This window comes from Schistocerca nitens, chromosome 7 (genome assembly GCF_023898315.1).
Source record: "Schistocerca nitens isolate TAMUIC-IGC-003100 chromosome 7, iqSchNite1.1, whole genome shotgun sequence".
Classification (NCBI taxonomy): domain Eukaryota; kingdom Metazoa; phylum Arthropoda; class Insecta; order Orthoptera; family Acrididae; genus Schistocerca; species Schistocerca nitens.
The window spans coordinates 251,905,609-251,929,805 of record NC_064620.1 but is presented as its reverse complement, the minus strand read 5'-3'; the positions used below and the strand labels follow the sequence as shown (position 1 = coordinate 251,929,805).

The window sequence follows — 24,197 nt, the reverse complement described above, 5'->3', positions numbered from 1 at the left end:
CCCCATGTCCCTCCACGCCGCATCCGAGTCATGACATTGGGAGAGAATGACATGGTGGTCGGTAAGTTCCTATTGGCCCGCCTAGGCCAGAATAAAAACAGAAAGAAAAGACTTCATTTAGTTACAGAGAACTAAGATAAAATCTGGAAAAAAAGATTATGTTGCATACTAGAAGTTCGCACTTACTGCATTCGGTGTCGCGTTATTTTCTTTTTTTTTTTTTTCCTAAGTTTCCACCAAAAGCTTCTTGCGCTACAAAGGAACATGTTTCTACGGGAAAGAATAATAATGATAGTCACGAAATGTTATCGCTGTATAATGGAACGACGACAATGAAAATTTGTGCCGGACTGGGGCGCAAACGCGGATTTCCCACTATCGCCAGCGGTTGCCTCACCTCTAGGCTATCCGAGAATGTTTCAGGAACAGACCCAAACCTCCGTATTTCATCAATCATGTGTTGCATCGTACTCGCACATCTTAACAACACAGGCACTGGTAAATCCTAATCTTCACGATAATCACTGTGGTACATTTGCGGTGATGAATAATCGAGCTACACGGAGGAATAGTGATGGACAATTAACACAAATACAAACCATGTTGTTCCCGGAAAAAGTGGAATCAGTGGAGTACTACGACTCCCACAAAACGTATTAGATGGCGGGGCCTATTAGTCCAAATGCTGCATGAAAAAAGCAACAATGCGGCATGTGTGGTTACCGTAAAGCGGTAGATTTGAAAATGATTCGACCTTCATAATTATTTTATATCAAACGGTACTTTTTCGGACATGAGTCCCTCATCAAAACTTAAGTCCCCTATAAAACACAAAGAAGCCTGTAACAGGATTTCTGAAAAACCATGTATTGTGAACTGAAATTTAGTTTCTTTGCCTTACGCAAAATCTTCAGCCATTAAGTACATTTACAACCTAAGCAAGTCTACACCATCTCAAATACAAAGCTATTACACGTTTGCATACTATGAATTTGATATTGCTAAGATGATAACATTCCGTAGAATTCACAGGGGATTTGTACACTGTATGAGATTATTATCGTTGGAATTTGTCGGTTTTCGTTGAGAAAGTCGGAATTCATAAATGTTATAAACATGTGTGTGTGTGTGTTTGTCTTTCACATCCCCTCCTAAGCCAATGGGCCGACTTCAAAGAAAAGTGGTACACACATCCCTTACTGTCTGGCAATAGTCGCCGTGGGGGTAAGAACTACCTACCTATCATAGCTCAGGGGATATGACGCCACAAACACTGAGATGCGTGAAAATCGGTCACCTTATGTATGACGTTTAAATGCTACTAACTATATTCGCAACACATTTTGCAGACAGTATACATATATGCAGGCAACGGCCTTGCCGCAGTGGATACACCGGTTCCCGTGAGATCACTGAAGTTAAGCACTGTCGGGCGTGGCCGGCGCTTGGATGGGTGACCATCCAGCCGCCATGCGCTGTTGCCATTTTTCGTGGTGCACTCAGCCTCGTGATGCCGATTGAGGAGCTACTCAACCGAACAGTAGCGGCTCAGGTCGAAGAAAACCATCATAACGACCGGGAGAGCGGTGTGCTGACCACACGCCCCTCCTATCCGCATCCTCACCTGAGGATGACACGGCGGTCGGATGGTCCCGATGGGCCACTTGTGGCCTGAAGACGGAGTGCTTTATACATATATGCAGCTCAAAGTACCCATATAAATATATTTTTAAAAAATGGTTCAAATGGCTCTGAGCACTATGGGACTTAACTTCTCAGGTCATCAGTCCCCTAGAACTTAGAACTACTTAAACCTAACTAACCTAAGGACATCACACACATCCATGTCCGAGGCAGGATTCGAACCTGCGACCGCGCGGTTCCAGGCTGTTGCGCCTAGAACCGCTCGGCCACACCGGCCGGCATAAATATATCATCCTACGAAATATAGTTCAAGAGATATGACGTCATAAACACTGAGATGTGTGAAAAAAATTCGGCGTCATGCATGAAGTTTTAATACATTTATTCTTTACTACTGAGAGACTCATGCTGTCGAGTCAACTAAAAGAAATCTCTGACACCTGGCAATGCTTTTGACGGGTTTCAGCTCAGAAGCGTAGTCGCCATCTATAGAGCTATGAAGACGTGTTGCCATAGAGACCTTTACAAAATCGCGTTGTACGGATGCGAAACAGCTGCAGCCAGCGAACATAAACTGTCCGGGATATTACAGTACAAACATAGTTCATTTTGTGTTTTCGTTTCTAATAGAAAATTGGCAAAATGAATACCCAAGAAACGCCGCGTTTGTCAACTAGTATCTTCATAAAATTGATGGAAAAACTGTGGCTGATTGAGATCGTTCTTATCTGGAAATTTTATTTTGTGCATAATTATTTCAATTAGTTCAGACAATTTTAGTCGTTTTTTTTTCAGGTGGTACACGAATCAGAGTGTTTATGTTGCCCTATGTATGGTTGGCTATTTAACATTTTTTAAGCCTGAAAACATATGTGTCGTTTCTTTATACCGTACGCGGGAAGTTCATTTTTTTCGTGACGTACAAGGCAGGGCAACTTCCAAATTATAATCTGTTAGTTACGTTGCGTTCTTTTATCGGTATGTTTGCACTTACTGTTAGTAATAGCTTAATTTGTTATTTGTGGGAAAAGTTAGCATTGCATCAGTACTCTGTTCCGTATTTAAATTGGAGATATGGAATCCATCCAACCGAAGCTCCAGCCCATAAGAATACTTGCTGCAACACCCTCTTGGTTTCATTTAGTCACCATATTTCTGCATACGTGATTCGGGAAGTCGCTTATGTCTACCGCTTACTGGTTACATCACTGCTCTCGAAGTTGATCCTACCTTGAACAATTATTTTGATGATTGCCTATCTGTCTACCAGAAGTTCACACTAGTAGTTTTGCATACCACCACTTACTTGATGCCTGCCGGGTGGCAGAGCGGTTCTCGGCGCTACAGTCTGGAACCGCGCGACCGCTACGGTCGCAGGTTCGAATCATGCCTCGGGCATGGATGTGTGTGATGTCCTTCGATTAGTTAGGTTTAAGTAGTTCTAAGTTCTGGGGGACTGATGACCTCAGCAGTTAAGTCCCATAGTGTTCAGAGCCATTTGAACCTACTTGATTTTCTCCCCTTAAAGCTTTCTGTTCCTCTTAATAACGGCGAATATGTAGTGAGTAACTGTAAACTACGAGAAAATTATAGTAGCGGCAGTGATTCTGTTTTCATATCACCACCTACTTGATTTCCCCTCCTTAAGCATTTTGCTTCTGTTACTGGCGACAAATGCGCAGTGTGTAACTGCAAGGTAATTACAGAAGCCCCAGAAACTCGTTGTGCTGAAAAACGACTTACCTTGAAAATGCTCCTCGTCAGGCATCTCGGGTTCCGGTGTCGACACGTTGTCCTGCGAATAGAAGAAAATGTTTTAGAATTTCAGTCAGAATAGTGTGGATAATGCAATCACAAACAAAATATAGTAGTTTACTGATCTAGGCTTAGAGGAACAATATTTTGTGATATATTGTACCGGAGTCCTATCTTAGTGAAGATAAGCTAAACATGAAGCTGATAGGATCCCATCCCAAAGTTCTTAATATTACAATATACACTGAATGACAAAAAGTCATAGGAAGGCATTTGGTGTTATGTTAAGAGCAAAATAAGTATTGTATGTTGCATGTTAACCGGGGACCTGGAAACGACGGAGAGGCTCCTTCCTTGCCGCAGCCGCAATGGTCCACAACTCCACGACGACTATCACAGTCCACTTCACCCCTCCGCCGCCCCACACCGAATCCAGGGTTACTGTGCGGTTTGGCCCCCGGTGGACCCCCCAAGGAACGTCTCACACGAGAAGAGTGTAACCCCTTTGTTTGCGTGATACAGTAATGGTGGTGTACGCGTACGTGGAGAACTCGCTTGCGCAGCAATCGCCGACATAGTGTAGCTGAGGCGGAATAAGGGGAACCAGCCCGCATTCGCCGAGGCAGATGGAAAACCACCTAAATACCACCCACAGACTGGCCGGCTCACCGGAACTCGACACAAGTCCGCCGGGCGGATTCGTGCCGGGGACCAGGCGCTCCTTCCAACTCCGGAAAGCCGTGCGTTAGACCGATCGGCTAACCGGGCGGGCTAAAATAAGTATTGGTGTCGGTGGTGCTGAGAAACAGCTGAAATCGTTAAAATGGAACCAAGGTCTGATGAAATTCCTATCATTATGCTGAATTTGCACATGGATTAGCCCCTCTTCTAACTATAATCTATCGTAGATGCCTCTAATAAAAAACCGTGACCAGTTCTTGAAATAAAAAGCACAGGTCACACCCGTCTAGAAGAAGGGTAGTAGGCGTGAAGCCAACTTGCACTTTTCTCACATTACAGTCTGAAAGCTTTGGACCAAGGCAGGCAGGTAGATGCATATTTCTTGGTTTCCAAAAAGCATTTGACTCAGTGCCATGGCTACGCTTATCGTCAAAAGTACGATCGTATGGGGTATCAAGTGAAATTTGTGACTGGACTAAGGACTTTTTGGTAGGGAGAACGCAGCATATTATCTTGAATGGAGAGTCACCGTCAGATGAAGAAGAAATTTCGGGTGTGGCCCAGGGAAATATGTTGGGACCCTTACTGACCATGTTGTATATTAATGACGTTGCGGACAGTATTAATAGTAAGCTCAGGCTTTTTGCAAATGGTGCAGTCATCTATTGTGTAATGAAGTACTGTCTGAAAGAAGCTGCATAAATATTCAGTCACATCTTGATAAAAATTGAAAGTGGTGAAAAGATTGGCAATTTGCTTTAGATGTTGAAAAATGTAAAATCGTGCACTTCAGAAAACGAAAAGAAACATAGGCTCATATGATTATAATGTCAAGAAATAGCTTTTGGTATCGGCCAACTCACACAAATAACTGGGTGTTTCACTTTGTACGGATATGAAGTGGAATGATCATAGAGGCACAGTCGTGGATAAAGCAGATGTTAGACTTCGGTTTATTGGTAGAATTACTGGGGAAGTGGAATCAGTGCGACCGGTTCTAGAATATTTTTCAAATTTGCGGAACCCGTACCAAATAGGACTAACAGGGGGTATCGAACGTATACAGGGAAGGGCAGCACGAATGGTCACAGGTTTGTTCGATCCATGGGAAAGTGTTACCTAGATGCTGAAGAAGCTGAAATGGCACACTCCCTCCAAGATAGACGCAAAACTATCCCGAGAAAGTCTACAATCAAAGTTTCAAGAACCGGCTTTAAATAAGCGCCGGCCGAAGTGGCCGTGCGGTTAAAGGCGCTTCAGTCTGGAACCGCAAGACCGCTACGGTCGCAGGTTCGAATCCTGCCTCGGGCATGGATGTTTGTGATGTCCTTAGGTTAGTTAGGTTTAACTAGTTCTAAGTTCTAGGGGACTAATGACCTCAGCAGTTGAGTCCCATAGTGCTCAGAGCCATTTAAATAAGCATTCTAGGAATATACTACAGCCACCTGTGCATCGCTCACATAGGTATCGTGAGGGTAAGATTAGAATAATTGCAGCACGCACAGGGGCAATTATTCTTCTCGCACTCCGTATGTGACTGGAATGGGAAGAAACTCTGATAACTGGTACAATGGGACGTACCCTCTGCCACGCACTTCACGGTAGTTTGCAGAGTACAGATGTAGACGTAGCAGAATACAAATGTAGGTGTAGATATAGCGAGTGACCCCTCTACAGCAGTAGCCTGTGCGGGTGTATCTGAATCCGCACATTCCTGGTAGTAATAGGATGCTGACGCTCCAAATTCAACTCGGCTGGGATGTGACTCATGGTAGGCCGTCGACCGCCCCGTGTAGCCCTGTGGAGGTGACATTATTTCCTTTCGTCAAACGCTTCTGGTCGTTCTGTGCGGCAGTTTACACGTGTGAGGACATTATCTCTGGGATTCTGAAGATCTGCTGTTGACCTTTGAAACTTATTACAGGGTAACCTCCGATATACTGTGATCCAGTGTTTTGTATCGATTATTATTCTAGCTCCAAAGTCGGCTAACTCAAGGTTTGCTGCTCTGTTCACTGTCTGCAACTGCTCAGATACCGTGTCTAAACTCGCACCATACGGCACAGTATTCGGACGTCATACATGGCATATCCTAAAATGGGACAATCCTTCCCATGATTATGGCTACTCAGTTTGAAATCTCAACGTGCCTAGCAACTTACGTAAAAGTCGTGGAATCTCTCTGCTCGGAGATTTCCTGACTAATAACTCAGTCTAAAATCGGACTGGATGTGAGTATATAATTTTAGTTATTTATGTTGTTACGTTAAATCTATAACTCTATACGGAATTTATTACTCTTGTCACGTGCTAGTATTACAGTGAAACATTGTCTTTAAATTCGGCTGAAGCTATCTCCCAAATTCAACGAATATGCCGTACAAATTAAAGACAAGTGTACACCAACACAAGCTCTACCTACACGCGTGAAACATAGGAAGGAAAACGTCGGACGGCGTGGTTGACCGGGACATGTCGAGAGTAAAGTACAACCGTCTTACTGGAATGGTTTCATTGTTTGTGCGCAATAGCACAGTGTGCAAGTGAATACGATGAATACTTTTGGAGTCTTAGTGGCGTGTTTGTGTTGTTGGTGACGAGAGCGAGAAAACCGGTGCCGGAAAATAACCTACAACTTTCTAAAAGCACTAAAAGGAGCCACCGATCGTAGCTCCTCGATCCGACGAACGAATCGCTAGATGCTTCACTCCATGCGACGCTTTGACGAGGTTTTAGATTTAGCCTAGGACACTGGCGCAAGGTCTGGTGGTCATGAGCTTCACCGCTTCTCCTCCCTTTCCCGATCAAATACTGGCGGTAAAAATTTTCTCCCACTGCCAGGAGTCTAACCAGCAACCTTATCGTAGAGCAGCAATGGACAAACATGCGTTAACAATTTTTTTTTAAGCTTTAAATGAAAATTCTTCACTCTTGAAACCACAATTAAAATTTTTCTTTTTTAAAATTAGATATTAAGTAACTCGGTCATGAAAATTAAAATTAAAATCCTTGTTTCTTGAAAACTGAAGTTTTAGGCACTTGATTTTGTAGGAAATCTAATGACTTCCGGCACAAGGCAAAGAAAAAAAAGATTCACCCAAGTAATTTAGTTCTACATGAAAGAAACCAATGAAGTCGGCCAATGTCCTCCTCGGGTCGATTGCTACCGGTACTGTATTGCCCAGGGGCTGGTGGAAACAATAACGTTGTTTCGAGATAGTATCTACGTCTGCTGCACGATTCTTGGACGTTGGTTTCAGAAAAATATAAACATGAAACTCGTTGGAAACTGTTGGCTGGAGTATGCCACTAGGTCGGATATACTGCTTGCCAGAAAGAGTGTTCTTCCTCCGCGCACACTAGCCCCCTTCATTGCGAGTATGTCATAGTTGTGTTATATGTGAATCTGTTGTGTATAGATGAGTGTAACGAATGCGTGTATAGTGTAGTGATGGTGTTGTGATCAAGATGACGATGAGAGAATGAACAGGGTGAAAGCCGGTGCCGGCACATAGCTTACTGCTCTTGAACAGTTTACTGCTCTTGAACAGAACCAAGGAATTCTGTTACTACCTAGGCAGCAAAATAGCCCAGAACGGACGAAGCAAGGAGAATATTAAAAGCGTAGAAGCCCTGGCAAAAGGGCATTCGTGGTCAAAAGATGTATACTGATATCAAATATAGGACTTAACTTGAGGAAGAAATTTCTGAAAAACGTACATTTAGACAACAGCACTGTATGGTAGCAAACTACGGACTGTTGGAAAACCGGAAAAGTAGAGAATCGAAGCATTTGAGGTATGGTGCTACACAAGAATGTTGAAAAATAAGTGGACTCATGAGGTATGCAACGAGGACGTTCTCCGGAGAATCGGCGAGGAAAGGAATATGTGGGCCGGCCGCTGTGGCCGGCGGTTCTAGGCGCTTCAGGTTGGAACCGCGCGATCGCTACGGTCGCAGGTTCGAATCCTGCCTTGGGCATGGATGTGTGATGTCCTTAGGTTTGTTAGGTTTAAGTCGTTCTAAGTCCTAGGGGACTGATGACCTCAGATGTTAAGTCCCATTGTGCTCAGAGCCATTTGAGCCATTTGAATATGTGGAAAACATTGACAAGAGGAAGGGCGAGGATGGTAGGACATCTGTTAAGACGTCACGAAATAACTTCCATGGTACTAGAGGGAGATGTACATGGTAGTTACTGTAAGGAAGACAAAGTCTGGAATTCATCCAGCAAATAACTGAGGACGTAGGTTGCAAGTGCTACTCTGAGTTGAAGAGTTAGAACAGGAGAGGAATTCGTGGTGGGTTGCATCAAACCAGTCTGAAGACGGATGGCTTTAAAAAAAATAATAAAAAAGAAACAGAAAGGGGGCCGCCGAGTTTAACTTCCTCACACAGCAGACTGATCACGATATAAAATGTCACAGGCCATCACTTCGTGAGATACTGCGCAGAGGTTTGGATTTTAATGGCGGATTTTGGCAAAAAGACTGGTGATCAGGAACTTCACGCCAGCACCTCTCATCCCCTTGCCGGCCAAATGCTCGCAGCGAAAAATTCACTCATCACCAGGAGTCGAACAGGTTTACCTCCGAGTCGAGCGCCACCATGCAGGCGAGCATTAGGGACCAGGTTAGAGAAGCGTTACATCCATGTGAAGAAACATGAAAGAGAAGGGCGTACTACTCTTCGAAAGAGGTGTAGCAACACCGTGACTCTGTTATGCAACAGCGATAGAATTACTAGAAACGTGCCACAGTTTCTTTCAATGAGACACAGTCGGAAATGCGTCTCGTATATACAATACCATAATAGCAATGCAGATACGAATACTTGTGTGTGTGTGTGTGTATGTATGTGTGTGTGTGTGTGTGTGTGTGGAGATCGATAAGCTCAGGTCGACTGGCAGGCGCGCGAGTCCGCGAGATGGCCCACCTGTTGCATCTATCAATTTTCCGCGTCTTTAACGGCGACCGCGAGAGTGTAGGGGAGTGGGTGGGGGTGGGAGAGTTAGGAGGGGAGTCCGCGGCCTGAGACAATTTATGATTGCGCGGGGGGAGCGCCGAGAGGTGGCTGTAATTGCCAAGCTTATCTGCGCCAGCCGCAGCCGCAGTCGGACCGAAAAGGCCGAATAAATAGGGCGTGCTGCCGGCGGCCGGCGCTGACCCGCGCTCAAGGTCGCGCCCACAAGTTGTCGCCGCTCGCGTTGTCGCGGCATGTCGTGTACTGAACTTTACGGAAAGACAGCGTATGTACACGTTCCCTCTTCTAGGCGACTAGTGAGTGACGTTCAGTTAACGCGATATTCGTCATACACTGACGTGACAAAAGTCATGTAATACCTCCTAAGATCGTGTCGGACCTCATTTTGCCCAGCGTAGTGCAGAAACTCGACGTGGCACGGACTCAACAAGTCGCTGGAAGTCCCTTGCAGAAATGTGTGTGTGTGTGTGTGTGTGTGTGTGTGTGTGTGTGGGTGGGTGGGTGTGTGGTTTGAGGTTTTCGGGCGCTAAACAGCGTGGTCATCAGCGCCTAAACGCATAGAAACAGGAACACATGCGGTGTAGGGACGAAGACGGACAGCGAACAAGGAGAGCGGCTAAAAGACACAGACCTGACGCAGTTCCAAATCCTCACATACAGAGGCAAAACAAGAGGAGAAGAAACGCACTAAAAAAGGAAAGGAAACGGAGGAAAAGAGAACAGAAATCTAAGTGAAACAAGTAGGTAATCGTGACTGGCGGACCTCTTGCCTAAAACATGGGTGAGCCAGTCACCCAGCAGCACATTAAAATCCTCTCCCTAAAATCCGAGGCAACAAATTGGACAGGACACAAAACCGTAAGACCTCAACCACAGTCGTTGCGTCGTCTTGCAAAATAGAGGGCAAATCCGGTGGCAAGGAAACCACCGCCCTCTGGTCAGAGAATAAAAGACAGTCAAGTAAAATGTGGCGGACAGTAATCTGGACGCCACAAGCACTGTAGATTGGGGGAGGGGGGGGGGGTCCTCCCGCCGGAGTAAAAAAACATGCGTTAAGGACTGTGCCCGATGCGGAGGCGAGTGAGGAGAACCTCATCCCGCCGTCCTTGTAGAAATATTGAGCCATAATGCGTCAATAGCCATACATAGTTGCGAAAGTATTGCCGGTGCAGGATTTTGTGCACGAACTGACCTCTTGATTATGTCCCATAAATATTCGATGGGATTCACGTCGGACGATCTTCGCTCGAATTGTCCAGAATGTTCTTCAAACCAACGGCGAACAACTGTGGCCTCGTGATATGGCACATTGTCATTCATAAAAATTCCCTAACTGAATGCCTGCAAATGGTCTCCAAGTAGCCGAACATAAAAATTTCCAGTCAACAATAAGGGGGGCTTGTTCACAACCTGTGTCCATGGCTTCGCGGGGTCTGCGCCACACTCGACCCCAACCATCAGATCTTACCAACTGAAATCGAGCCTCATCTGACCAGACCACTGATTTCCAGTCGCCTAGGGTCCACCCGATATGGTGACGAGCCCAGGAGAGGTTGCAGGCGATGTCGTGCTGTCATCAAAGGCACTTGGGTCAGTCGTCTGCTGCCATAGCCCATTAACGCCAAATTGCGCGGCACTGTCGAAATGGATACGTTCGTCGTACATCCCACACTGACTTCTGCGGATATTTCACGCAGTGTTACTTGTCGGTTTGCACTGACAAGTCTACGCAAACGCCGCTGCTCTCGGTCGTTAAGTGAAGACTGTTGGCCACTGCGTTCTTTCGCGTTGTCCGTTCGGAGAGATAACGGCTGAAATTTGGTATTCTCGGCGCAATTTTGACGCTGTTTATCTCGGATCCTTCAATGCGCTAACAATTTCCGAAATGGAATGTCCCATGCGTCTAGCTGCAACTACCATTCCGCGTTAAAAATCAGGTAATTCCCGTTGTGCGGCCATAATTACGTCGAAAACCTTTTCACATGACATTCGTCTATCCCATGATTTTTGTCGTCTCAGTGTAATTTTCGTTATAGACTGAAAATGCAGAATCAGATCAAAAGTATCCGAACACGCAACGCAGTACACAATGCTGTAAAGTGTCTTCATATCCTTCCGCATTTAGCGTTTCCTTAAGCACGGTAATGTGACCACACCCTAACCACGACGCACCCTTGACCCCCCAAAACGGTAACACCACATCCTCTGTACTTTACAGTTGGCACTACACTTGATGGCGCAAAAAGCTGTCTAGTACTTGATTGCCGCAGAGTATAGCTTGATTCATCACTCCAAATAACTCGTTTCCCTTAATTCTCTGTCCAGTGGCACTGACTACCGAAATGTGTGACTTATGAGGAGCGCTCGACCATTATGCCTAATTCTTTTTTTCTCCCTATGCACACACTCATTATGTTAATACTCGTGGTAGGACTTTGGAACTCATGATTATCTTTACCGCCGGTATCATGTATCTGCCAGGCCTTGGTTTAGCTGTTGTACTTTCGCGTTTCCAGTTCAAATTCAAATGGTTCAAATGGCTCTGAGCACTATGGGCCTTAACATCTGACGTCATCAGTCCCCTAGAACTTAGAACTACTTAAACCTGCCCGAGGCAGGATTCGAACCTGCGACCGTAGCAGCAGCGCGGTTCCGGACTGATGCGCCTAGAACCGCTCGGCCATAGCGGCCGGCGTTTTCACTTCACTGTCACATCAAGAGCTGTCGGCTTGGGTAGGATCTGTTACTCAGATGACGCCTAATGACACTACTCGCCCGTGACTAATTTAAAAATAAAAGTCACAATTGCAAACGTGACTGTTTTATTTTTAAGATAATCATGAAAAACGGTTGCTTATCAATCGGCGACCGATGGAATGGAATGAATGGTACAATACTATTTTTTTTCAGAGTGTAATATATCCGACGTACTACCTTCCTTGAGGCTGGAGTTTTTTGGTGGGGATGTAAACGACTTAATGTTTACATTGTCTTGACTGCTTCGTGGACAACACGTAGTCACTGGAATATGATTTGTAACACTGTTGCATCTTACTGCTGGGTAGGGTAAGTATTCATTACTGGTAGCAGTGTCCACGTCCACGGATAAACAGCTGCAATGTTTTTCTATACGTTATGTTTATATGAATGTTTCTATGATGTTTACAGGTTCTTAATGGTTGATTACACGCTAACAGAGTTCCTTGACGTACATCTCATTTATGGGGAGGCACGATGTAACAGATGGCGCCTTTGTGAAAAACGATTTCTAAGGAGGAGATTGCGAAATCCAGGACAAATTTGAAGACTTGATGGCTGTCTTCGTGATACATCCGAATTGTTTTTTGATCGGATAAATCTTTTTGAAATACACTTAGTATCATTATGTTTGTTTTAGTGGAAGAAACGATACAGAGAGAAGAAAATATTATTTGACGCTGTATATCGTATGTTATTTGGTCCGCGTCGTGTACTGCGGCAGCGGCAAGCTCGGCCGCAGAGGTGGACGGGTCCAGAGCTGGTCGGTGGTCCGGCCGGACGCGGCTTGTGGGCCAAGGAGACAGCGGTGCAAAAACCAGAAGGCGGGCGGCGTTCCCACCTGACGGCTTCCCAACTGGAACGCCAGCTGATCTCTCGCCCAGCGGCTCCGCAAGGCCGTCGCGCCGCGCCGAGCCGCGAAAACCAAACCAAGCCGGTTCGTTCTCTTTCGTCTTAGGACGCAGAGCACTTTCTGCTCGCACTTGTTACACAGTGACAATCAGCAGTGCCACCTTACAAACTTCAGGTACAACTGTATCTAGAGAGCGACTTGCGCAAGAAGTAACATCCCTTTTTTTCTCGACTCGATATATGAAGAAGAGGTTTTCGTCAAACGATAGTATATTGAGGGGCAGTTAATATTGTTACTTGGGTAACGCTCGTAAACTCACTGGCTTATGAAGACATAAATGCCGGCCGGGGTGGCTACAGTCTGGAACCGCGCGACCGCTACGGTCGCAGGTTCGAATCCTGCCTCGGGCATGGATGTGTGTGATGTCCTTAGGTTGGTTAGGTTTAAGTAGTTCTAAGTTCTAGGGGACTGATGACCTCAGAAGTTAAGTCCCATAGTGCTCAGAGCCATTTGAACCATTTTTGAAGACACGAATACTTCTGAGATACGTAATAGACGTAAGGTATCAAGCAGATTAGATGCGAACTTCCTGGCAGAATAAAACTGTGTGTGCCGGACCGGGATTCGAACACGGGACCTTTGCTTTTCGCGGGCAAGTGCTCAACCGACCAAGCTATCCAAACTCGAGTCACGATCCGCCCTCACAGCTTTACTTCCACAGTACCTCAGTTGCGAATACAGGTCGTGAGTCGAGCTTGGATAGTTTTGTCAATAGAGCACCGGCCTACGAAAAGTAAAGGTCCCAAGTTCGAGTCCCTGTCCGGCACACAGTTTTAATCTGCCAGAAAATTTCAAATTATCGCACACGCCGCTGTAGAGTAAAAATTCATTCTGGAGATTAGATTTAGTGTCGCTTCTTAGGCTAGGATGCAAAAAAAAAAAAAAAAAAAAAAAAAAAAAAAAAAAAAAAAAAAAAGGGACTGGCGACACTCGAATTCTTCCAGACACAGCCGTGGAACCTTGAAAGTGAGTTGAATAGATGTAAAATTTTAGTAAACAGATAGGACACAGATTCTTCTAGCCGCGCGGGGTAGCCGTGTGGTCTGGGGCGCCTTGCCACGGCTCGCGCGGCTCTCCCCGACGAAGGTACGAGTCCTCCCTTGGGCATGGGTGTATGTGTTGTCCTTTGCATAAGTTAGATTAAGTAGTGTGTAAGCGTAGGGACCGATGACCTCAGCAGTTTGGTCCCACAGAACTTTATATATTCTTCTACTTAGTTGGGGATCGGTTTAAACCATTTTCATGGTATTCTAGACATTATGTTAAAGTAACTTATTTTTTTATAAATGACTTTATATTGTAATTCCAAAAACAATGTACTATAAAATAGGGCCACTTGTGCGTTGAACGACCTACCATAGAGATTGAAGACTGCACGTCTTGATAAAATAGCAAAAAATACAAATTACACAGAGCTGGCGGCCAGTGAAAAATATACAACTAATATTTCTACTAACTTCTAATCGTGTGCCCTTTCTTTCAAAACTATGACACTTCTTTCCAAGAAACTTCTTGTGATAATATACCACATGGCAATCATTCGCGAATACGTTAAAAAAGTCGGCTAAATCGGCAATGCGAGGCCGGATTCAACCGAAATAAAGTTTAACGTTACATTTATCGTAAAACCTGACAGCTTAACAAATATTACGTAGAATGCTCTCCCGTTGGAGTCCCACCACTTGCCGAAAACGTTGTCACGATGTTTATGGTGATCCGGAACTCCACCGACGAACTTCTAGAGCTTGTTCAGTGATACCTTCCGAGTATTTTGTTATAAGACACACACGGTCTCTGGCGGCTCGTTGCAGAGTTATTGCGTTTCGTGTCGTTTCTTACCCAGTTAGTTTTGTGTCTGTGCTGTACTGAAAACAATGCACAAATACGCAGATGACGGTATGCGCTGTGTCTCGTATGGAAACAAACTTGTTCCATTTACTCAAGGTACTTGCTGTTGTCAACAGCACAGCCTACTTTATTCCTGGCCCTCAAGCTTGCGTTCAATACTGCTCGGTCCTGTCTCTGGTTTGTTCTTCCGGTTGTGTTAGTTGCACACTAGTAGTGGTACACAGCAGTGTGGGTAGGTTTACTGATGGAGAATCAACCGATATGCATTTCGTTTACGTGTTAAAAGAAAAATGGAAAAGCGGCATAACGACACTATGCTCAGCTGTTCCAGCAGCGACGACAACCACATCACAGAAAATTTGCATCTGCTTATGGGCGTCCGCGAATAACCGGATCCTTTCGTGCTAGTACCTTTTGGTAATTGCATGTTACAGGCTTTTTCACTGTTGTGAATGTTTTTTCACGGAAGCAAAAATAATTCCGGTAACAAACCAAAAAAAATCACAATTACGTTACTACCCTGTAACCACAGGTCCCTTATACCGAAATACCAATAAAAATAATCCTGAACAACTTCCGAAATTTTGTCGCTGAAGTCAGTGTTCACTCAGTATTCAACGCGCGAACAAGATGACGCAGTATTTAAGACATTGGACTTGTTTTTGAGAGGACGGTGGTTCAATTCATGTCTGGGTTATCTTCCGTTGTTTCTGTAAATCGCTTAAGGCATGTTCTGGAATGGTTCCTTTGAAATGGAAGGTAAAGGGTAATATCCTTTCCCTCCTCCTTTGATACATATAACAATTTATTAAACAATTTCTGAGGTTTTCTCAGGGTCATTGCAAGAAAGTATGTTCTCACATTAACCAGAAAATTTGCAGATTCCATTTTCATGCATGCGTTTTAGTTTATTAAATATTAGGTGTCAACACGTTATAAGGGATAGTGTATAGTGCAATTATTCCAACAGCCATCTGCAAATAGCAACCTTTGACAGTAGCAAAACGAAATTATGTTGTCGCTAAGTAAAAAAAAAAAAAAGGGCGGGGGGGGGAGGGGGGGTGACCTCGATATAGTCACAGAAAACTAATTTTCGGTCTAAGTGCTACGCAGCTAAATGAGATATATGTATATTTCGGCACGTCTCTACTTCGCGAAATACTACCCTCGCAATGAGAACTGATAGATGTCAAAAGAAGTAGTTATTCATCGACACATATAAATTTTAGAAGCGAAAATTCTCCCAAAATGCGCCGATCTTACACAGCGGTAGAAAGCATGCTTTATGCTCTTCATATTCACACGAATCCTCACAACATGCATTAGCTAACAATCTGGTTTAAAAACATCGATTTTGCAAATTATTCAATTATAAGCGTATTTCTTCTTCACTCCAGCTTGCTTATAAGTTTCCTACAAGCAGAAATGGAAATTAAGCAATAGGACAAGTGAAGCAGCTTTTATTGATACAGGTAAATAAATTGTCTTAGGCTGTCTTACACGATTTTTTCCAATACAGCGCTACGCCTAGAGATGTTATCAGCCAAGGTCTCGGGAGGGGGTATTTTTGTACCGCGAAGTTCAGCCTCCGGGCTAGGCGGATGTCTGGCGTTACTTTGGAAGCTCCGGCCCAGGCGTCAACAAGATAAAGCAGATCCTATCGGAGAATAGTGGGGCCCCGAGGCTCTTCTCTGGCAACGTGAGCTGTGTCGGCCTGGCTAGACACACACGGGGCTACCGCATCTATGTCTGCAGGTGCTGGCTGGTATCCGCGTTATTCAGAGCAGGACGGACAACCGGTAACTGTTGTAAGTTTGCGAGACTTTGCACCAGAGTTATTCATAAGAAATTGCGACACGGTTTCAATGCCGTAGATTATTAGTTTCAAAAATCCTTCAATTTAATTTTCATGTTAGTTATTAGAGAGTCCACATACCTCCACATTGGTTCAAAAATGGCTCTGAGCACTATGGGACTTAACTTCCGAGGTCATCGGTCCCCGAGAACTTGGAACTACTTAAACGTAACTAACCTAAGGACATCACACACATCTATGCCCGAGGCAGGATTCGAACCTGCGACCGTAGCGGTCGCGCGGTTCCAGACTATAGCGCCTAGAACCGCTCGGCCAAAAAATGGTTCAAATGGCTCTGAGCACTATGCGACTTAACTTCTGAGGTCATCAGTCGCCTAGAACTTAGAACTAATTAAACCTAACTAACCTAAGGACATCACACACATCCATGCCCTAGGCAGGATTCGAACCTGCGACCGTAGCGGTTTCTCTTCCCTGTTTCTAGGTAGCCGGATCCAGATATTTCCCGAGTCTGTAATGACTTTTTCGCTAAAATTATAAATTTTTAGATGTTGGAAATCAAATAGAGACGACGGCCTGGGTGCAGTTTGTATGTAGTCTCATAGGGGACGCGTTTACTTACGTACAGGCTATAACAGCACAACACCACATGTTTAAGTGGCGTTCAGTAAGTAATACGGAATTTCCGGTAGGACATCATAGTACATTCCCTCTTCAGACCCTCTAGTTTCATGATCTCCCGATAGGCGGCGGTGTTATACGTAGTCTTCAAAATGATGTCTGCAGCGGAGGTGCGTTCTAAGCGGACAGTCGCCACTGAGTTTCTTTTGGCAGAAAACTAAAGCCTCGCAAATATTCAGAGTCGCTTGCAGAATGTCTACGGAGACCTGACAGTGAACAAAAGCATGTTGAGTCGTTGGGCGAGGTCGCGCAAACCTGTCCGATCTCCCGCGTCCCGGCCGGCCGCACACAGCTGTGATACGTGCGGACACTCTTATTCGACATGATCGACAAATCACGAACGACCTTCTCATTCCCCGTGACAACGCAAGGTCTCACACAAGTCTGCGTATCTGAGACGAGTTCACAAAACTTCGCTGGACTGTTCCGCCTCATCCACTCTACATGCAGGATCTCGCACCTTCCGACCTCCATCTGTTTGCCCCCACGAAGGATGCACTCCGCGGGAAGCAGTACGTGGCTAATGGGAAGGTTATTGATGCAGCAAGAAGTTGGTTTCGATGTCGATCAGTAGAGTGGTACGATGCGGGCATAGAGGCCTTCCCAGGCCCAAGATGGTGTAAGGAGATTATGTTGAAAAATATGGGTTTGTAGCCAAAACGAGTGGGCAATAATATGCTGTATTGGAATCGTGAATAAAACCAGCCAGCTTTCAGAGAAAAATGTGTTGCATTACTTACTAAACGCCCCTCGTAACAAATTGAAGGAAAAGAAGAAACCAGGCTGAATTAATTGGAATAATCTTAAGCAAATGAAAATATCTACAAAAGAAGTGGCTTGCAAAACATAAGGCCGATTCTTGAATTTGCGCATCAGTCTGAGACCGTTAATAAGCTGGCTTAATTGGAGAGACAGAGACCGGGACGTTTCGTCACCGGGTCGTTTAATTAGCGCTACAATATTGCAAAGTGGTATTTACATTTCAAATTCCGAGAGCATACGTTCCAAGAAGAATCGGGAAACAGGAGCCCCTCGGGAATGGATCAGGAAAGGTAGGAAATGATAGTGGTAACAAAAGTACCCTCCACCATACACAGTAAAGTGGTTTGTAGGGTGTAGATGTAGCTGTTCATTATGTGCCAGTGCCGAAACACGTGGAAAGCTTAGTCGAAATAGAGAACACTGTGAACAATGACACAGATTCATTTCCTTCTTGTACTGATTCTTTATACTTATTCAAGAGAAGGGTGCGATTTTCAACCTCGCCAGCCGTCTCTGTACTCGTGGCTGAGTTGGTATTCATCATCTAATAGTGATGTTGTCGATTTCAAACTATAATTATTCTAATAATAATTGGTACAAATTCTGTGCTATCCAAACACAAATACTGGAAACGTCTTTGCTATGATGAGAGCTGGTACTCTTATTTGCTGGTTGGAAGTTCTGCTGTTATAGCTGCGAGTCAGATGAGTAGAATAATTTAATGAAGAAAGCCGTACCCTTCGTCTGCATCCATAGTTCAGTGGTCAGTGTGTTCGGCTGCTATGAAAAGCACCTGGTTGAGGTTCAAATGGTTCAAATGGCTCTGAGCACTATGGGACTTAACTGCTGAGGTCATTAGTCCCCTAGAACTTAGAACTAGTTAAACCTAACTAACCTAAGGACATCACAAACATCCATGCCCGAGGCAGGATTCGAACCTGCGACCGTAGCGGTCTTGCGGTTCCAGACTGCAGCGCCTTTAACCGCACGGCCACTTCGGCCGGCCCTGGTTGAGGTTCCTGGTACCACTAGGGATTTTTCCTTGAAGCGAGGATTGGAAAAGGAGCTGCTTGAATGAGAAGTAAAGGCTCCAAGGTCTATAAGGCTGAAAATGGGCGGGAGAGCGGTGCGCTGACCACATGACCCTCCATACCGCATCCTGATGGCGTCATTGGCAGAGGATGACACGGCAGTCGATCAGTCCTGCTTGGCCCGTCTAGGGCAAGAACGTGGAACTTTGATTTTCATGCCTTTTCCCTGTGGAACGTAACGTTTTCCCTGTTTCTTCACTGCTATGAGCTGTGCTTTTAATTTTACTCTCCACTTGGATTCCCAACCAGACTCTGTAAAAAACCGAATTAACAACTCATCTGAACACCCTAAAGAAAGGACACCATTAACCCTAAACTCATGAGGTGACTTTTCTGTAATTATACTACGAGCTGGGGTCTCTGGGATCCTTAAGTTTAAACCAAGATTTTAGGGTCAAATCATTTGAAATTTTTAATTTAAATTATACAGAATTTATTTTTGCCATTATGTAAATGGTGTGTAAACACTCGTTGTTGATTTTATATACTAAATAGAGACAGCAGAATTTTACTTTTTGTCATACAAAACCACATAGTTTTTTTGCGGTTATTTAAATACTGCACATAAACAAACTGTTAGAGACCTGGATTTTACGTTCGGAAAAATTGTAGTATCCCTGTAGCAAGTAAGCTTTCGTATAAAACTAAATTCCAGGGTTTAAACTTCACATAAAAATTTCGCTCCACAGGTACAAAAAGAAAGTCTGCAAAACTGACATTCAGTGCTAGGTCCTACATTTTTCTTTATCGTCAGTCAGAACACATCTGATTTAGTTCTTTCTCTGAATGATCCTCCGCTAGCATAACTGCGATCAGTGGCTATTGTAAAATCATCGTCTTTTTCGTATATTTCTTGATCATCTTACTCCATTAGTCGACTAAGAATTTCGTCAAGCTTAGGATGGTTAACACTGACACTTATCTGGGAACACAATTTCTACTATACTGAAGAACACAAGTTCGTAGTTCACAAGGCGCGGCCTAGGAGACCCAACAAATGTCAACAACACGTGTTAACAACAAACAAAAACGGCGATAATGCAACCGACACTAAAACATTGGATGGTTGGCAGTTTACGGAGGTTAGAAGGGATATTGAAGGATTCCGTCAGAACTAACCTCGAAGAGTGAGTTTGAGAATCTTCGCGCGGACTGAGAGACAACATCTCGTGAGTTAAGGGACCAATAATGCCGAGAAAACGTGATAGACCGTTCCCTGATAATTACCACACACTTGTAGGCCGTTACGACATTGAACACTGAAAATAAGCGAGCTCTGGAAAAGATCTTTTTGACAGTATGCAGTAACATAACCAGAATATTACGTCAGATTCTACGAAATACCACAGGCGGTGGAGGCTACACTATCCACAGTATCGGTGCCACAAAGCGAGTGGTAAATAAAACTTAGCCCCAGCACGGAAGTGTCGAGTCTTATTGGAAACAAAGGTCAGAACAGAGTGGAGCGTGGAGCCTGGTGTTGTGCGTTGCGCAACGAGAGAGGCAGGTGTTTAGCTGGTGTGGGGTGTCTCAGGCTGGGTCGCTAATGACGCGTGAAAGCGGCGGGGCCTCCGCAGGTAACGTAGGGGCCCGGGCCGAAACATTTCAAAACACCTTCCTGCTTCCCATTTAACTTCCCTCAGCAACTTCCTAACGCTGTCACGCTTGATGACAAGGCAGATTACAATCTTCACAGGGCGTCCCTCAAGGGGGAGACATAAAACACTCTGCAACTCAGAGAAGGACGACGAAGGATTCACGAATACCACTACCCAAACTCCGCGACTTGCCCTTTGGGGGAGGGGGGGGGGGGAAGAGCGTGTACATACATTTGGTCTTCTACATTTTGGAGAACGACAAATTTGCACATGAGTTTTCATTTTCGTTTTCACTCTCTGTTTGAATCGGCGTTACCTGAAATCTTGCATATTTGTGCGTAACTTAAGAAGAGTACATACTATTTTACATTCCAGGAAATAGTGTCGGCTCAGATTCTGTTACAAAAATCAAAAATCCAAGAAAGACAAGAGAAAAAAGGAGCAATGACAAAATGGTGAGATGAACAGATTGCACTTACGAAAGTGTGTTTCGTACTAAGCTGAAAAGTATCTTTTCAATAAAGGAAGTTGAAATTGAAACTCGTTATTGTATACTTTCTCTCTTTTACGCGGATTTTCGCCACCCTTCGTCACGCTTCAAACATACACTACTGGCCATTAACATTGCTACACCAAGAAGAAATGCAGATGATAAACGGGTATTCAATGGACAAATATATTATACTAGAACTGGCATGTGATTACATTTTCACGCAATTTGCGTGCATAGATCCTGAGAAACAAGTACCTAGAACAACCACCTCTGGCCGTAATAACGGCCTTGATACGCCTGGGCATTGAGTCAAACAGAACTTGGATGGCGTGTACAGGTACAGCTGCCCACGCAGCTTCAACACGATACCACAGTTCATGAAGAGTAGTGACTGGCGTATTGTGACGAGCCAGTTGCTCGGCCACCATTGACCAGACGTTTTCAATTGGTGAGAGATCTGGAGAATGTGCTGGCCAGGGCAGCAGTCGAACATTTTCTGTATCCAGGAAGGCCCGTTCAGGACCTGCAACATGCGGTAGTGCATTATCCTGCTGAAATGTAGGGTTTCGCAGGGATCGAATGAAGGGTAGAGCCACGGGTCGTAACACATCTGAAATGCAACGTCCACTGTTCAAAGTGCCGTCAATGCGAACAAGAGGTGACCGAGACGTGTAACCAATGGCAACCCATATCATCACGCCGGGTGATTCGCCAGTATGGCCATGACGAATACACGCTTCCAATGTGCGTTCACCGCGATGTCGCCGAACACGGATGCGACCCTGTAAACAGAACCTGGATTCATCCGAAAAAATGACGTTTTGCCATTCGTGTACCCAGTACACGTCGTTGAGTATGTTGAGTACACCATCGCAGGCGCTCCTGTCTGTGATGCAGCGTCAAGGGTAACGGCAGCCAGGGTCTCCGAGCTGGTAGTCCATGCTGCTGCAAACGTCGTCGAACTGTTCGTGCAGATGGTTGTTGTCTTGCAAACGTCCCCATCTGTTAACTCATGGATCGAGACGTTGCTGCACGATCCGTTACAGCCAAGTGGATAAGATGCCTGTCATCTCGACTGCTAGTGATACGAGGCCGTTGGGATCCAGCACGGCGTTCCGTATTACCCTCGTGAACCCACCTATTCCAGTCATTGGATCTCGACCAACGCGAGCAGCAATGTCGCGATACGATTAACCGCAATCGCGATAGCCTACAATCCGACCTTTATCAAAGTCGGAAATGTGATGGTACGCATTTCTCCTCCTTACACGAGGCATCACAACAACGTTTCACCAGGCAACACCTGTCAACTGCTGTTTGTGTATGAGAAATCGGTTGGAAACTTTCCTCATGTCAGCACGTTGTAGGTGTCGCCACCGGCGCCACCCTTGTGTGAATGCTCTGAAAAGCTAATGGTTTGCGTATCACATCATCTTCTTCCTGTCGGTTAAATTTCGCGTCTGTAGCACGTCATCTTCGTGGTGTAGCAATTTTATTGGCCAGAAGTGTATCTTTTTTTAAATTTTGTAATAAAAATGTTACGATACTCTTTTGCATCAAATAGCTACACTCCTACAATGTGGCATACCGACGTGTTGCAGGGACTGACCAGAAGGATATCAAAGTGCTGCTGTTGGCTGCGGAGTTTGGGTACTGAGCAGGTGAAAGTTTCGGAGTTAGTGTCAGCTCAGTTCCTACGATATATTTAACTGTAGGCCGATTTAGTGATGATTACAACATTTCGACCAGTGAGAGGGTATGGGCGATATCCATCTATGTGGTCTCCCACGCAGGGGCTCCAGAAGGTAGGTTTCACATGGTGCCCGACGCTAAGAGCATTGCGCAACAAGAGTTGCACATGTTCTGGTATTCCTACAGAGACAGTTCTGCTGTAGCACGGATAACAGGTGCATCACAGGGGCGAATGAAATAGCTCGGCAACTGGAAACGTCTTCACAGTTGAAATAGGCGGAGCAGTACGATTCTCGTGAGCAGGAAGACTAAATTGCTCAAAGATTCACCATAAAATTATGGATCAAATGTCATGTCGGGTCCAGCCATAGTGAAATGACGCCAACAATTTGACTAAGGCAGCGCAGACGTGGCGAATATTCGGAAGGTATGTCATATCGACATAGTTCTACAACTAATCCTATCCTAAAGTCAAGTTCGGTGCATTGTCCATGATCGGTAATGCTGCACCCCACTCCCCCTAAGTCCCGATCGCGGCGGATTTCCAGACTGTAGAAGTCGGCCTGTCCGCGCAGGCGGTATGAGAATAGGGTACCAGACTCTGTAGGTGTTTAAATATTTCTCATATTCTTGCTAGTTCAAGTCTAATTTGTTGATGGTCTGAAAGGTGTCGTGTTGTCTAAGTAAGCTGTATCTGTCGTGGTGTGGCAGTTGGTCATTGAAAAGGGGGCACTCGTAGACAACATGGTCAGGAGTACCCTCCGGGGCACCACAGTCACACGCGGGTGTCGCCTTTTTCCCGACCAGTGAGAAAGTGAAATAGTCCCCACGTTGGTTCTAAGTATGTCACTCCCATCCGTTCCCTAATATCCAGAAGAAGATCAAAAGTTCCACGTCCGGTTTCTTCAGCTTCCCAGGATTCTTGCCATAACTGGTCCCCTCTTAATCTGATCTCAACCCTGTTCCCAGCCCTGCTGCCTAAAATCTCTTCTGTTTTCTCTATGTTCCCCTTCTTCGCCCAGTACCCAGCGGCCTGTTACCGAATTTTGATGTCCAGGGGGCAGAGCCCCATTATGACTAACAGGGCTCCTCCCGGGGTAGTCCTGTATGCCCCCACTGATCTCACTATCGTATTCCTCTGGACTCTTCTCACTCTCATGGCAGGCACCACCCTCGTGAGTCTGTGTGTGTCCTGTTTACCAGGACATCTCACAATTGTTTTTAAACTGAACTTCTTACAAGCTCACTGTGAACTGCGTCAATGAATACTCATTCCTGTCCTCGCGCCAATCACATTTACAAGTTTCATAATCATATGTGGATCAAAGCCGAAACCGCCAACCACGACTCAGCAAACGAAGTTGCAACGTGCACGTGCAGAGGAATTCTTTGGCAGTTTTACAAAAAGAAAGCTCGGGAGAAGCGACGGGCCGGCAGCTCCGCCGGCGTGTGGCTGCTGGTGTAACAGGATGAGGCCCGTGTG

The 24,197-nt window shown here is 45.2% G+C and overlaps 1 protein-coding gene across 3 annotated transcripts in view; it reads right to left on the bottom strand.

The window, feature by feature from the left end:
* The window catches only part of LOC126195028 (nucleolar protein 4-like), a 470,193-nt gene that overhangs the window by 191,680 nt on the left and 254,316 nt on the right, over nt 1-24,197 (bottom strand). For all 3 annotated transcript variants that reach the window (XM_049933468.1, XM_049933470.1, XM_049933469.1), the window contains exon 2: nt 3,388-3,439. In XM_049933468.1, the coding sequence (XP_049789425.1) occupies nt 3,388-3,439 (52 nt within the window). The remainder of the gene's footprint in view (nt 1-3,387; nt 3,440-24,197) is intronic.